Raw genomic sequence first — 14,017 nt, forward strand, 5'->3', positions numbered from 1 at the left:
ATGTGCATTTTGAGTGTATATATGAAATGTCTCTAGTGTTTATGCAGAAGAATTTTCTTTTTTTTTTCTGTGGGACAGTGAAATTGGGTTAAATATGTTAAAATATCACAATATATTTACTTTAAGTGTACTTAGAACAAAATAATTAGTGTTCCTTGGAATGAATTATGGCCAAATTTATCTTAATTTCTTGATGCTATTTTGTCATCCCTTCCCTTCATACAAGCAGGGGTTCTCTGGGTTTATGTTGCTAGGTCAGTTGCAGCTTTATTTAGGTTTATTTAGAGGGACAAAGACTGGTAGTCTGGAGACTGGATTTTGATTTGGTTGCTGCTGTGCAACAGCAGAATGCCCGGGAGGTAATCTACTTACAACAGTGAATATAAGCAGTGGAATCGCTATTACTATATTTAAACGCCGATGGTTGGCAGGAATGTGCTAAAGTCTGAATCTAACAGCTAATTATGTCACTGTCCCTGCCCAGGGCAACTGCTACTGAAAGGACATGCTCATGTGATGAGGAAGACAGCAGAGGTGGTGGTTTGGAGCTAAATGTTACTTTGTTGGTGACTCACGGGAAGAGGTTTAGGATGTTGGCTGTGGTTTCTAAAGAGCACCCAGCCGTTTTCACCTTGTGTATGAAGTTACCACGTGTTTTTTTAAATTATAATTTTATGCTTATTATTTTCTCTCTCCTTAGTTTTCCTCACAGGAGAGAAAGCCAATTCAGTATTGAAACGCTACCCAAGAGCTAATGGACTTTTTGAAGAAATAAGACAGGGCAACATTGAGCGTGAATGCAAAGAAGAAATCTGCACATTTGAAGAAGCAAGAGAAGCTTTTGAAAATAATGAGAAAACTGTAAGTACACTGGCAATTTTTAAGAGCCGTTCACAAGCTTTGCCTACCTTTTGGATGGATGTCTGCAGTCTGCATTCCCAAATGGCGTGCATTGCTACCAATTACAAATCGATCCCACACTGCCTTTGTGAAGAACTCTGCAAGTGGCATCTAACTAAGAATACTCTGTGGATAGCAGAGCCAGGTTCACTTCCCCGTGTGTTGGTCTGTCTTCCAGGGCCCTGTTTCCACAGGACTCTGCTGAGCTCAGATGGATCATCCTGGCAGGGGGGAAGCACTTGTTTCACACAAGGCTCTGTTGGGGAAGAATATAGATATCATCACCTGACTCTGCTTAATCAGTGAGAAAGAGTGGAGGAACCTAATAGAGGCTGACACGGTTTTAAAAATCTTTTACTCCTGGGGCACCTGGGTGGCTCAGTCGGTTGAGCGTCCGACTTCGGCTCAGGTCATGATCTTATGGTTCGTGGGTTTGAGCCCCACGTCGGGCTCTGTGCTGACAGCTCAGAACCTGGAGTCTGCTTCAGATTCTGTGTCTCCCTCTCTCTCTGCCCCTCCCCTGCTCTCTCGCTCTGTCTCTCTCTCTCTGTCCCTCTCAAAAGTAAATAAACATTAAAAAACATTTTTTACAAATAATAAAAATCTTTTACTTGTAGTACAAAAGAAAAGACATATCTATTTTTGAACTCAACTCCCTTCCCCACTTTAAGAAAAACCCCTCTTTACCACTCTTTACTCTAGAGGGCATGCTCTTCCAGGAGAGCAGGGCTGGAAATGCAAACGGCAGTGGTGTAAATTCTGTGGAACTGCTCTGCACTTGGAAATTACATTACCAGAGGTAGCCAGCATATAAAGATCCATTCCCGTGCACCGACCTTGAAAATAACACTGGGCGCTAAGTAAGTGATGTCAGATGTGCTTAGAGGGACAGCATTTATGTCTTAGAAGCAGCAGATACAGAAGTTTTAATGAAAGGGGTTTTGATCTTTTGTTATGTAGAAAAGGACCCAGGAGGTAAGTGGAAGGAGCTCCAGGAGAGAGGATCAGGGAAGCATCATTGTTGTATTCCAGTGTGCATAGCAAAAACAGAGTGTATAAATTGATAAACTGTGAGTATCAGTTTTTATGTTTTTATTTTTTTACTGAAGTATAATTGACATACAGTACTAATTAGTTTCAGGTATGCAACATATTGTTTGGGCAATTGTATGCATTATTTAATGCTTACCACCATGAGTGTGGTCATCTTTTGCCACCATACAAAGTTATTGTTATTACAATATCATTGGCTATGTTCCCTATGGTGTACTTTTCATGACTGTGACTTAACTTATTTTATCATTAGAAGTTTTTATCTGTTAATACAGTTATCTATTTTGCCCATCCCTTCACCCACCTCCTATCTGGCAATCACCAGCCTGTTCTCTGTATTTAAGGGTATATTCATTTGTTTTGTTTTTTAGATTCCACATGTAAGTGAAATTATAGAGTATTTGTCTTTCTCAGTCTGGCTTATTTCACTTGGCTTAATACCCTCTCCGTCCATGTTATTGTAAATGACAAGACCTCATTCTTTTTTTATGGCTGAGTAGTGTTCCATTGTGTGTGTGTGTATGTACCACATCTTCTTTATCTGTTTGCCTATCATTGGACACTTAGGTTGCTTTTATATCTTGGCTATTGTAAATAATGCTGTAGCAAACATCGGTATGCGTATATCTTTTCAAATTAGTGTTTTTATGTTCTTTGGGTAAATACCCAGTAGTGGAAGTTACTGGGTTATATTTCTATTTTTTTTTTTTTTTGAGAAACCTCCATACTGTTTTCCACAGTTGGTGTACTAATTTACATTTCCACCAACAGTGCACAAGGCTTCCTTCTCTCCACATCCTTGTCAACACATTATTTCTTGTCTTTTTGACAGTAGCCAATCTGAAAGGTGTGAAGTGTTATCTCGTTGTGGTTTAATTTGCATTTTTCTGATGATGAGTTATGTTGAGCATCTTTTTATGTGTTTGTTGGCCATCCATATGTCATCTTTGGCAAAATGCCTTTTCACATTCTCTGCCCATTTTTAAATTTGATTGTCTATTTGTTTAAAGTAGTTTTTAAATCTTACTTAAATCCCACAATCAAAAACAAACAAAAAAATCATCATCCATAATCCCATCATGCACTCACAAAAGCACTGTTATTGGGATTTTAATTTCTTTTTGCCTTTTTTCCCCCTGCATCTGCTTAGTCCTTATTTGTTTTATTTTACATATTTATTTTTTTCTTCTTATAAAATTAATATATGTTCATTGTAGGGAAATTGAAAATATAGTAAAACATGAAATGAATAAATCATTTCAATATTTAGCATCATCAGTTTTGTAATTTTGGTATATATTCTGGCCTATTTTTAATAAATAAACATTTTTTTAATGTTTATTCATTTTTGAGAGACAGAGACAGAGTGCAGACAGGGGTGGGGCAGAGAGAGAGGGAGACAGAGAATCGAAAACTGAGCTGTCAGCACAGAGCCCAGCGTGGGGCTTGAACCCACGAACCGCGAGGTCATGACCTGAGCTGAAGTCAGACGCTTAACCAACTGAACCACCCAGGTTCCCCATACACAGGTAATTTTTAAAGAACAGTAGTATTGTAGTATAAATAGTGCTTTGTAGCATGCAGTTTTTAATAAAAACTGGCTCATGTTTTTAAAACAAGCAAAACTTAGTTTTTGATATTATCTTTTATCAAAAAATACAAATTTTAGGTATTCTATCATTTTCATAAAGCCAGAGTTTTCATCCTGCTTTGTCATTCTCCTTTAAAGGAAAGGTAAGAACTTTAGTGGGAAGATACTTTGAAACTATGTAAGTCTTCCGTTCTTCATCAGACTTCTGCCCACTAGTTTTAATATCTGCTATTGATGATTTTTGACTGAATCAATTACAGTTTCCAGTGGTGATTTCTAACTCCATCCTGTGTACATTTGTTAGTTGACATTCCACTATGGGCAGGAACAATCTAGCTAGCTAGCTATACAGACCTAAAGATTACTTTATTCAAGAGCTATAATCCATTATTGTCAATGTTTTGGTCACATTGTCCCATATTTGGCTAATGGAAGTTTCTTCAGACTGGTTCTCTGCTTCTTTGACATTATCATTTTTTTAAAGCACTTTTTTACTTTTTGGGTGAGCAAAATGTTCCAGGATGATCATGTACTTCCCTGCCCCCGCCTTGGAATTGGCTTTTTCTGTGAGGAGCCTTGGTTACTTTTATTAGAAATAGTATTTAGAAATCAAGATGTAGTAGCTAGTATATTCTCATTGCTATGAATGTACCATTGCTTCTGGGCCTTCCAGCACCAGAACTTGGGGGAAAAAAATCACAAACACATGTATATGTACAAAAATGTGAACTTACAGATTCATCCTGCTGCTCTCCAATTCCAGTACCCCTCAGGGTTCTTATTTGTTTCCTCTTTCTGTATTTGTAGATGAGATGGAGATATTCTCTGTTTTTTTGACAGTGAGAACCGTGGCTCCCAATAACATCAATATATTATCTCATTTACTCAGTCCTACAGCACACACAGAGTGGTTTCAGAATTATAATACTAATACCATAGTGGGGAGAGGGACAACTTTTATATTCATTCATTCATCCATATCATTCCATATGTATTCAGAGATTATTCTGTTTTTTAGAAGCTGTATACTACTTTCTTATAAGGATGTGCCAGTGTATTCAACCAGTCAACTGTATTTGGGTATTAACTAGTTTTGAGTATTTTTGTACTTTACAGATAATGCTGTAATATATAATTTTGTGCTTCTGTATTTTTGCATTATTGGAAGTGGATCTTCAGGGTGAATTACAAGTGGAGTGGTGGTCAAAGGGTTAATGCATATGTAGTTTTGTTAGATATTGCCAGAATGCCCTCAATAAGGGTTGTACTATTTTGTACTCCCACCAGATATTTGAGAATGAAATATATATATTTTATGACAGTCTTAACAGCAGAGAGTATCTAGAAAATTTTGACATGTTTGTCAAGTCATTGGGTGAGATGTGATATTTTGATGTTGTTTCTGCTTATGAGTGAAGTGGCATATTTTGCCATGTGTTTTACGGGCCATTTTTATATCTATCTTGTGAATTGTCTTTGTCTTTTGCCCACTTTTCTATCCGGCTTCTGATCTTTTTTTCCCCTCAGTTTCTAAAAAGTATTTTAGAGATATTTGTTTTTATTGGTGATGTGTATTTCATATATTTGCTTGCAATTGTCATTTATATTTTGACTTTGCTTATGGGTTTTTAATGCATTTTTTTTCATTTTCATTATAGCCATAAGTTAAACACATATTTTATTGAATATAGATTTTTGATCATAGTCAACAATCTTAATTATACCCTAGGGATAGAGGAATTCACAGTTTCTTCTTATAAATATACTTGAGTTTTGACATTGAGATCTCTGTTTCACCCACTGTTTATTCTTGAGTATGGCATGAATTATGGATATAATCTTTTTCACATGCTATTCAGTTGTCCAAAGACCATTTTTTATACAATCCTTCTTTGCTTCAGTGATTTTAGTTACCCTTTATCATATTCCTAATTTCAATATATACTTAATTGATTTCTAGATTTTATATTCTAGTTCATTGGTCCATCATTCTGCTAAAATGCCATTACCACACTGCTTTAATTAGAGAGGATTTTCAGTGTATTTTAGTATAAATTAGAACCAGTTCCCCTTATATGCTCCTCTTTTCCAGTGTTTTGTGAGCTATTCTTGCATGCCTGCTTTTTCATATAAATTTTAGCATTAATTTGTCTAGATCCAGAAAAAATAATTTGTCAGTATTTTTATTGGGATTTCTTTTAATCTGTAAATTAACTTAAGGGGAACTAACATCTTGAAGATATTAAATCACCTTCTCCAAGAGGAAATTTCTTTCTTTTGGTTGAAATCAACATTTCTGTCTTGCAGGAATGTTTTGTAGTTTGCATCATACAAATTGTGCACATTTTTTGGGTGGGCCCTTAAGTATTATTACTCTGTTGCTATTATACATGGGGTGTTCTTTTCCATGGTATATTGTAACTGGTTATTATTTGTGTATGTGTAAGCTACCAATTGTTTTAAACCTTGCTAAGTTAAATTGGCTTATGATTAGCCACAAATATTTAAAGTGTACAATTTGGTAAGTTTTAACATATGCACACACCTGTGAAACCACACTGTGAATCACTACAACCAACATAGTAAACAAATGCATCATTCTCAAAAGTTCCTTCTTGACTCATTATAATTCCTCCTTCCTCTCCCCAGGATCACCACCACCCCAGGCAGTGATTGATCTGATTTCTGTTACTGTAGTTTAAATTTTCTAGACTTTTCTATGAGTGAAATCATGCATTAACTTCTTTTAGTTGGCATTGATTATGTTCAGATGCATCCATATTTCACATATCAATAGTTCATTCATTTTTATTGCTGAGTAGTACATTATTGTATGTATATGGACATTTGGGTTGTTTCCATTTGGGGCTGTTACAAATAAAACTGCTGTGAAGACTCATGTGCTAGGCTATTGACTTTTTTCAAAAATATATTTATTTAAATTCAAGTTTGTTAACATACAGTGTAGTATTGGTTTCCGGAGTAGAGCCCAGTGATTCAACGCTTACATATAACACCAAGTGCCCATCCCAGCCAGTGCCTTTCTTAATTCCCATCACCCATCTAGCCCATCCTCCAGCAACCCTCATTTTGTTGTCTGTCTTTAAGAGTCTCTTATGATTTGCCTCCCTTTTTGTTTTTATCTTATTTTTCCTTCCCTTCCCCTATGTTCATCTGTTGTGTTTCTTAAATTCCACATATGAGTGAAATCATATGATATTTGGCTTTCTCTGACAGACTTATTTCACTTAGCATAATAACACTCTAGTTCTATCCACATTGTTGCAAATGGCAAGATTTCATTCTTTTTGATCGCCATGTAGTGTGTGTGTGTGTGTGTGTGTGTACACACACATACCACATCTTCTTTATCCATTCATCAGTCAGTGGACATTTGGGTTCTTGCCATAATTTGGCTGTTGTTGATGGCGCTGCTATAAACTTTGGGGTGCATGTGCCCCTTCAAATCAGCATTTTTATATTCTTTGGGTAAATACCTGGTAGTATGCAATTGCTGGGTCGTAGGGTAGCTTTATTTTTAATTTTTTCGAGGAACTTCCATATTTACAATCGCACCAAAACCTGTAAGATAGCTAGGAATAAACCTAACCAAAGAGGTAAAAGATTTGTACTCTGAAAACTATAGAAGGCTTATGAAAGAAATAGAAGAAGACACAAAGAAATGGAAAAACATTTAATGCTCATGGATTGGCAGGACAAATATTGTTAGAATGTCTCTACTGCCCAAAGCAATCTACACATTCAGTGCAATCTGTATCAAAATAACACCAGCATTCTTCACAGAGCTAGAACAAACCATCCTAAAATTTGTATGGAACCACAAAAGATCCCGAATAGGTATTGACTTTATTAAATTAACAAACCATATATTTATTTTGATATGAGACCTAAGAAATCTCATGGTCAAAGTTATATTTCCACAGATGCATTCTGTTTTTTAAACTTTTTATTTTGAGATAATTATAGAGTCACAGAAAATTACAAAGATAATACAGAGTGGTCCCATTGTAGACTTTAACCCAGTTTTCTCCAGTGGTTATATCTATAAGTGTAGTACAGTATCAAAACTAGGAAACTGACATTGGTACATTCTGTGTATATAGTTCTGTGCCATCTTGTCACTTGGGTAGATTCTTGTCATCACCACTACAGTTAAGATTCAGAATTCTGTCATCACAAAATCTTCCCTTGATAGTCACATACCTCCTCTCCCACCACCATCCCTAACCTTTGGTAATCACTGATCTGTTCCCCACCTCTATAATTCTGTCATTGCAAGAATGTTATATAAATGGAATTATATAATATGATATGGAATCTTTTGATATTGGCTTTTTACACTCAGTATAATGCTTCTGAGATTCATCCAAGTTGTATGTATCAGTAGTGCATTCCTTTTTATTTCTGAGTAGTAGTCCATTGGTATGGATGTACCATAGTTTGTTGAAGCATTCATTCATTGAAGGACATCTGGGTTGTTTGCAATATTGGCTATTACTTAGAAAGCTGCTATAAATATTTGTTTGTAGGTTTTTTTGTATACCTAAGTTTTTATTTCTCTTTGGTAAATCCCCAGGAATATAGTTGTTGGGTTGTGTGGTAAGTATATATATAACTCTTAAGGGCACGGACAAACTAATTTGTCATTATACAGATTACCATTTTACATTTCCCCCAGCAATATTTGAGTGATCCAGTTTCTCTGCATACTCACCAGCACTTGGTGGTGTTTATTTTAGTCATTCTGATAGGTGTATAGTGATGTCACATTGTGGTTTTAATTTCCATTTCCTTAATGGCTAATGATGTCAAACATTTTTTCATATATTTATTTTCTATTGATATATTCTCTTTTGTGAAATCTCCCTTCATGTCTTTTGCTTATTTTCTAGTTGGATTGTTTTCCTTTATTATTGAATTTTGAGAATTCTTTATATATTCTAGATACAAATCCATTGTCAGATACATGTTTAGTAGGCTATTGATTTTTATGTGTTAATTGTATATCTTACTTACCCCTCTGACCCCTTGTATTGCTTTCAAGGTGAACAATATTTTTAATGCATAGCTTTCTGGCCATTATGCATCTCAGTGCTTCTGTGTGTCCTTTCCTCTGCATAGAGATAGGATGCTGCATTTCAGCACTCTTTGAAGCACATAGACGAAACTCTTTCAGCAATTGCTCAAGCAATTCTCTGCACTTTCCAGCATCATCTTTTCCCCTCTGATAGATTCATTCTCATTAGTCTACACGCCTTTTAAAAAAAACCTCTCTTCACCCCACATCCCCCTCCAGCAACTACCTTCTGTCTTGAAACTCTGTTCTGTTTGTATTCACTCCCCTGATGGGGTTTCCTAGTCTCATGGCTTGAAAGGGTAATGATTCCAAAATTTATATCCTGGAGGGCCACCCTGCTCTTCAAAACTATGTGACTGCTTACTAAGCATCTCCTCTTGGAATCCTTAAACTCTACATAAACAAATTCATGTCCCTTCCAAAACAATCTGCTTCTACCACAGCCTTTCTGATCTCAGTAAGTGGTAACTGTCTTTCCAGCCATCTCTTTACTAAGCCCCCAAACCTTGTTGTTATTCCTGACTCTTCTATTTCATATTCACATCTCATCTGCTGATAGTGTTGGTTCTAACATGAAAATATATTCAGAACCTAACCACATTTTAGCTCTTTTTACTTTTACCACTTTACATCCCAGTCATCACTCTCTCATCTGTATGATTTATTGCCCCCCCTTTTGTTGTTGATTCTCAAAACAGCAAGGCAGAGTGATCTTTTAAAGTACCTTGTCTGTAATGGTGTTCCATGTTAGTAAAAGTCGAAGTACTCAGAATCACCCAGAAGGTACTATGCTAGCAGTCCCCATCTTGCTCCATTCCATTCATTCACTGTGGCTGCAGTTTCTTCTTTACCACATCTCCTGTGACACTCCACTCTTCACTCACTTTGCTCTGGCTTTCTTGTGGCTCCTTACATATACACAGAACATGTCCTGCCTCATGACTTTGGCACTTGTATTTTCCTCTTCCTGATAGATATGTCTGAGCTCGCTCACCACTCTCAGGTCAAGTTCACATTCTCAATGAGGACATATCTTACCTTAAATTGCAACCTCTTGCCCCTTCTGTGAATTTTCCTTTCTAGCACCTATCACCATCTGACATTTGTTGTTTTTATTTATTGTTACCCTCCCTTGAGAACTGTTAGCTTTATAACAGCAGCATTTCTTGTCTGTTTTGGTCATAGATATGGTCCTTACAATATAAAACAGTGCTGGCACGTAATAGGAATTAATTAAATATTTGATGAATGAAAGAAGGAACAACTGGATTGGCATATTATGAGATAAATTTATTTCATAGGAAGTAGTGATCTAAAACTTATTCACAAATTAGCTGATACATGTGGACTTAATTTTAAAAGTTTTTTTTTTATTGGTGTTAGGTTCCTTTCCTTCTTTATATAATAGTGTAATAGAAATGGTTTCTAATCCTTAATCTGTTTCAGTGTTTGTTATATGTTAAGAAGGATCTGCTCTGTATTAAGAAACACTGAACAACACAGTTTCATCTTTGAAGTTCATGATTGATTAATTACGACAGTGAAGAAAATGATTGACTTTTGTGATTTACTTACTGTTAGACTACTTATTAAATAACTATCTTTTTGTTTACTAAAATTTATTACTCAGAACAGGTTTATTCATACCTATTTTCATCATCCCCAAATCTGAAGTGTGTTAATTTAGAAGTATTCTTTCAGTAGGATGGGGTGGGGTTTTTTTCGTCATATTTTATCTAATTTGGAACACAAGTCTAATTATAACATACAATGGAAGCAAATGTACTTTGTGGTTCTCATTTTCACCATGTAGAGATTTGGCCAGATTTAATCAGATTTATCTGCTGAGTACCTGCTATATAACAGACACAGGACATAAAACAATGATTAAGCTGACCTTCCATCATGGCATTTGAGATGTGATAGAGACAGCCTGTGTACACACAGAATCTCACATAAGCAGTAGTTATCAGAATTCTGTGCCAAAATCCTTGGCCTTCAGAATGACACGGACCTGATTTGGTGTCTCAACTCTGCCACCTACTGACTGGTATTGCTTTGTGCAAACATTATACCTTTCTAGGCATCATTTTCCGTATCTTTTAAAAAGGAGAAATTATACCTACAGCTTTAGGTTTGTGGCTGTGCACTTAGCTTAGTGCTTGGCACAGAGAATGCTCCCAGTAAATAAATTCTATTCTAGTTTTTAGGTGCTCAATTGCAGTCACTTTATTTAGGAATCCTTATTTGATCTCTTCCATTATTTTGTTTTTTCCTTTCTCTTAGCCCATCAGGATGCTTTGCATGTTAGAACTTTAAATTTTGAGCTAACATGAATAAAGTATTAGTGATTCTTTAAAAAATCTATTTCAGAACTTTTCTTCACAAATTATTTCTAGTTTATTTGTGCTTGACTTTTCAAAATAGTTGTCCTTAGAGTTGACTAGAGTGCACAAGAATCAGGTTGGCTGCTTGTCAAAACTGCATAGTTCTACCTAGCATCTTGATCCGGGTTTCTAATACTATTCCACCAGTAAAAGAAAAAACCACGACTCTTTGAGGGGAATGGCTGATTCTAGGGCTGAGGCAATGAGAATACACGATGAATTGGAGTATATTGTATTACTAGAAAGTAAGAAAGTGCTAAAAAAGAAAAAAAAAAAGAGTGGGAGGATGTCAGGGGGACACAGGAGCCAACTTGAAGGAGCTCCCAGTGGCCAAAGCTGGAACAATTTGAGTAACAAGTAATGTAGTATTGGGTTATAAACCAAAGCATATAGTAAATGCATCAGAGTCCCCAATGATATAAATGAGTGAAAAAAATAAATAGGTGAGAAAAATACATAGTACACAATAATTCCAAATTATGTATACAAATATTCCCATCTTTAGGAGGCAGAACTTAATTCTCTGCCTTTCTTGTGTGTAGCTTGGGTTTAAGGATCCGTTCCCAAGAAATAGAGTATGGAAAGTGCTGGGAAAGAACTTACAGTGGACAAACCTGGCAGATACTCCCTTGACCAGGTGATCAAGGTTAGTATCATCAGTGATGTCATGATGTATATCATGTGATGAGAAGGGAATTCACTTCTGTGGTATTTTCCCCACAAACCCATAACCTCGATGGGATCATGAGAAAATTACCAAAGACATCCAAATTGAGAGACATTCTCTAAAATACTTGACTCCTCAAAACTGGCAAGATCATGAAAAAGAGGAAAAGGCTGTCTCAGACCAGAGGAGACTAAGTAGACATGATGATTAAATGCAGTGTGGATTTGAGGTACCTGGGTGTCTCAGTCCATGATCTCACAGTCTGTGGGTTTGAGCCCTGCATAGGGCTCTGTGCTGACTCAGAGCCTTGAGCCTGCTTTGGATTCTGTGTCTCCCTCTCTCTCTGCCCTTCCCCAACTCATGCTGTCTCTTTCAAAAATAAATAAACATTAAACAAAATTAAAAAAAAATAAACACAGTATGCATTGGATTGTGGATCACAGTCATTAGTGGGAAAACTACTGAAATCCAAATCAGCTGTTAATAATAATGGACCAGTTTTGGATCACTATTTCTTTTTAAAAATTTTTAAAAAATATTTATTTTATTTTATTATTTTATTTTTTTAATGTTTATTTATTTTTGAGAGAGACAGAGACAGAATGCGAGTGGGTTAGGGGCAGAGAGAGAGGGAGACACAGAATCCGAAGCAGGCTCCAGGCTCTGAGCTGTCAACACAGAGCCCGACGCGGGGCTTGAACTTGCAAGCTGTGAAATCATGACCTGAGCTGAAGTTGGATGCTCGACTGACTGAGCCACCCAGGCAGGCACCCCAGTATTTATTTATTTTTGAGAGAGAAACAGAGTGCAAGTGGGGGAGGTGCAGAGAGAGAGGGAGACACAAAATCCAAAGCAGGCTCCATGTTCTGAGCTGTTAGCACAGAGCCCGATGCAGGGCTCAAACTCAAAAACTGTGATATCATGACCTGAACGAAGTTGGATGCCTAACCAGCTAAGCCACCCAGGCGCCCCTAGTTCACTATTTCTAACAAATATACCATTCCAATGTAAGATGCTAATGTTAGTGGATACTGGCTGAGGAGTATAGGAAAGTACTTTGTACTGTCATTGCAACTTTGCTATAAATCTACAATTACTACAAAATAAAATTTATTTTAAAAAAGCACATTTTAGGGTCCGTAGGTCTCCAGGGGGCCAGGGAACTTCCTTTCATGAGCAGTCTTAGGGATTCTAAGGTGGGTGATCAGCAGATAACATTTTATAACATTGTGAAGCAAGTGGTTCAACTAAAACCTCTTAGTTGGAATACTCAAAAAGCTTTGCAGTGTGTGATATACCCAGGGGTGTGGATGATTGTCCTGTCTGAGTGCATCATTGCAAGTCTTTATTCCTATTCCCTGGGTGCTCCATGCTCTACTCCACCCCAAGCTGTGGTTGCATTTTAGAAACTGAGTCAGTAATATCCAGGCGTTTTTTTTTTTAATTTTTTTTAAACATTTTTATTTATTTTTGAGACAGGGAGAGACAGAGCATGAACAGGGGAGGGTCAGAGAGAGAGAGACACAGAATCTGAAACAGGCTCCAGGCTCTGAGCTGTCAGCACAGAGCCCGACGCGGGGCTCGAACTCACGGACTGTGAGATCATGACCTGAGCCGAAGTCGGCCGCTTAACCGACTGAGCCACCCAGGCGCCCCATATCCAGGCGTTTTAGACCTTAAGTCCAACTATTGCTTTTTTGATAATACCTGTCATTCCAAAGTGTTGCTATTTAAATTTGTGTGAAAATTGTTGAAAGAGAAGTTGAAGAAAAAACTATGCAGCGCCCCTTAATACTAGGTTTTGTTACAAAAGTTACACCGGAGATTTCAATTTAGAGCCTATGGCAGGAGATAGGATGTAAACACTTTTGGGTGGGAATAGCAATTACAAGAAGTGTTCAGTGTCTGAGGTATTTTAGAGTTAGTTGCTAGTTGCCCAGAGATTTCTCATCACACTTTCAGGCCCAAACTCAGATACTTTGGCATCATCAGGGAAATTCCTATTTCACTTAGCCTCTGATGGCACTCGAGCCACTGATTCAGAACTTTGCCCTTTGAGGGATGATGGACTGCAGTAAAGAAAGGAGGTAGGAATCAAGTTTGGGCATAGACACATAGGCAAATGTGGGGCATTGCTGCCACCATCTCCTAGCCATATTCTGCATTTTCATCCACATCTTCCTTAGGCCCATCCTGGGGCTTCCTAGTGGGGCTTCCTCACTACTTCTTTTGGGATTTCCTGAGAGAGTAAATTAGGCAGGGCCAAAGTATGTTATTTTCTGTGTATTTTGAAATTCCCTGTCTTGTTCCTGATCATAGAG

At 37.0% G+C, this 14,017-nt stretch overlaps 1 protein-coding gene across 3 annotated transcripts in view; it reads left to right on the top strand.

The window, feature by feature from the left end:
* Positions 1–14,017, top strand: part of PRRG1 (proline rich and Gla domain 1) — a 139,296-nt gene that overhangs the window by 74,992 nt on the left and 50,287 nt on the right. For all 3 annotated transcript variants that reach the window (XM_047844771.1, XM_047844769.1, XM_047844770.1), the window contains exon 3: positions 701–861. In XM_047844771.1, coding sequence (XP_047700727.1) covers positions 701–861 — 161 coding nt within the window. The remainder of the gene's footprint in view (positions 1–700; positions 862–14,017) is intronic.

The sequence above is a fragment of the Prionailurus viverrinus genome, chromosome X (genome assembly GCF_022837055.1).
Source record: "Prionailurus viverrinus isolate Anna chromosome X, UM_Priviv_1.0, whole genome shotgun sequence".
Taxonomy (NCBI): Eukaryota; Metazoa; Chordata; class Mammalia; order Carnivora; family Felidae; genus Prionailurus; species Prionailurus viverrinus.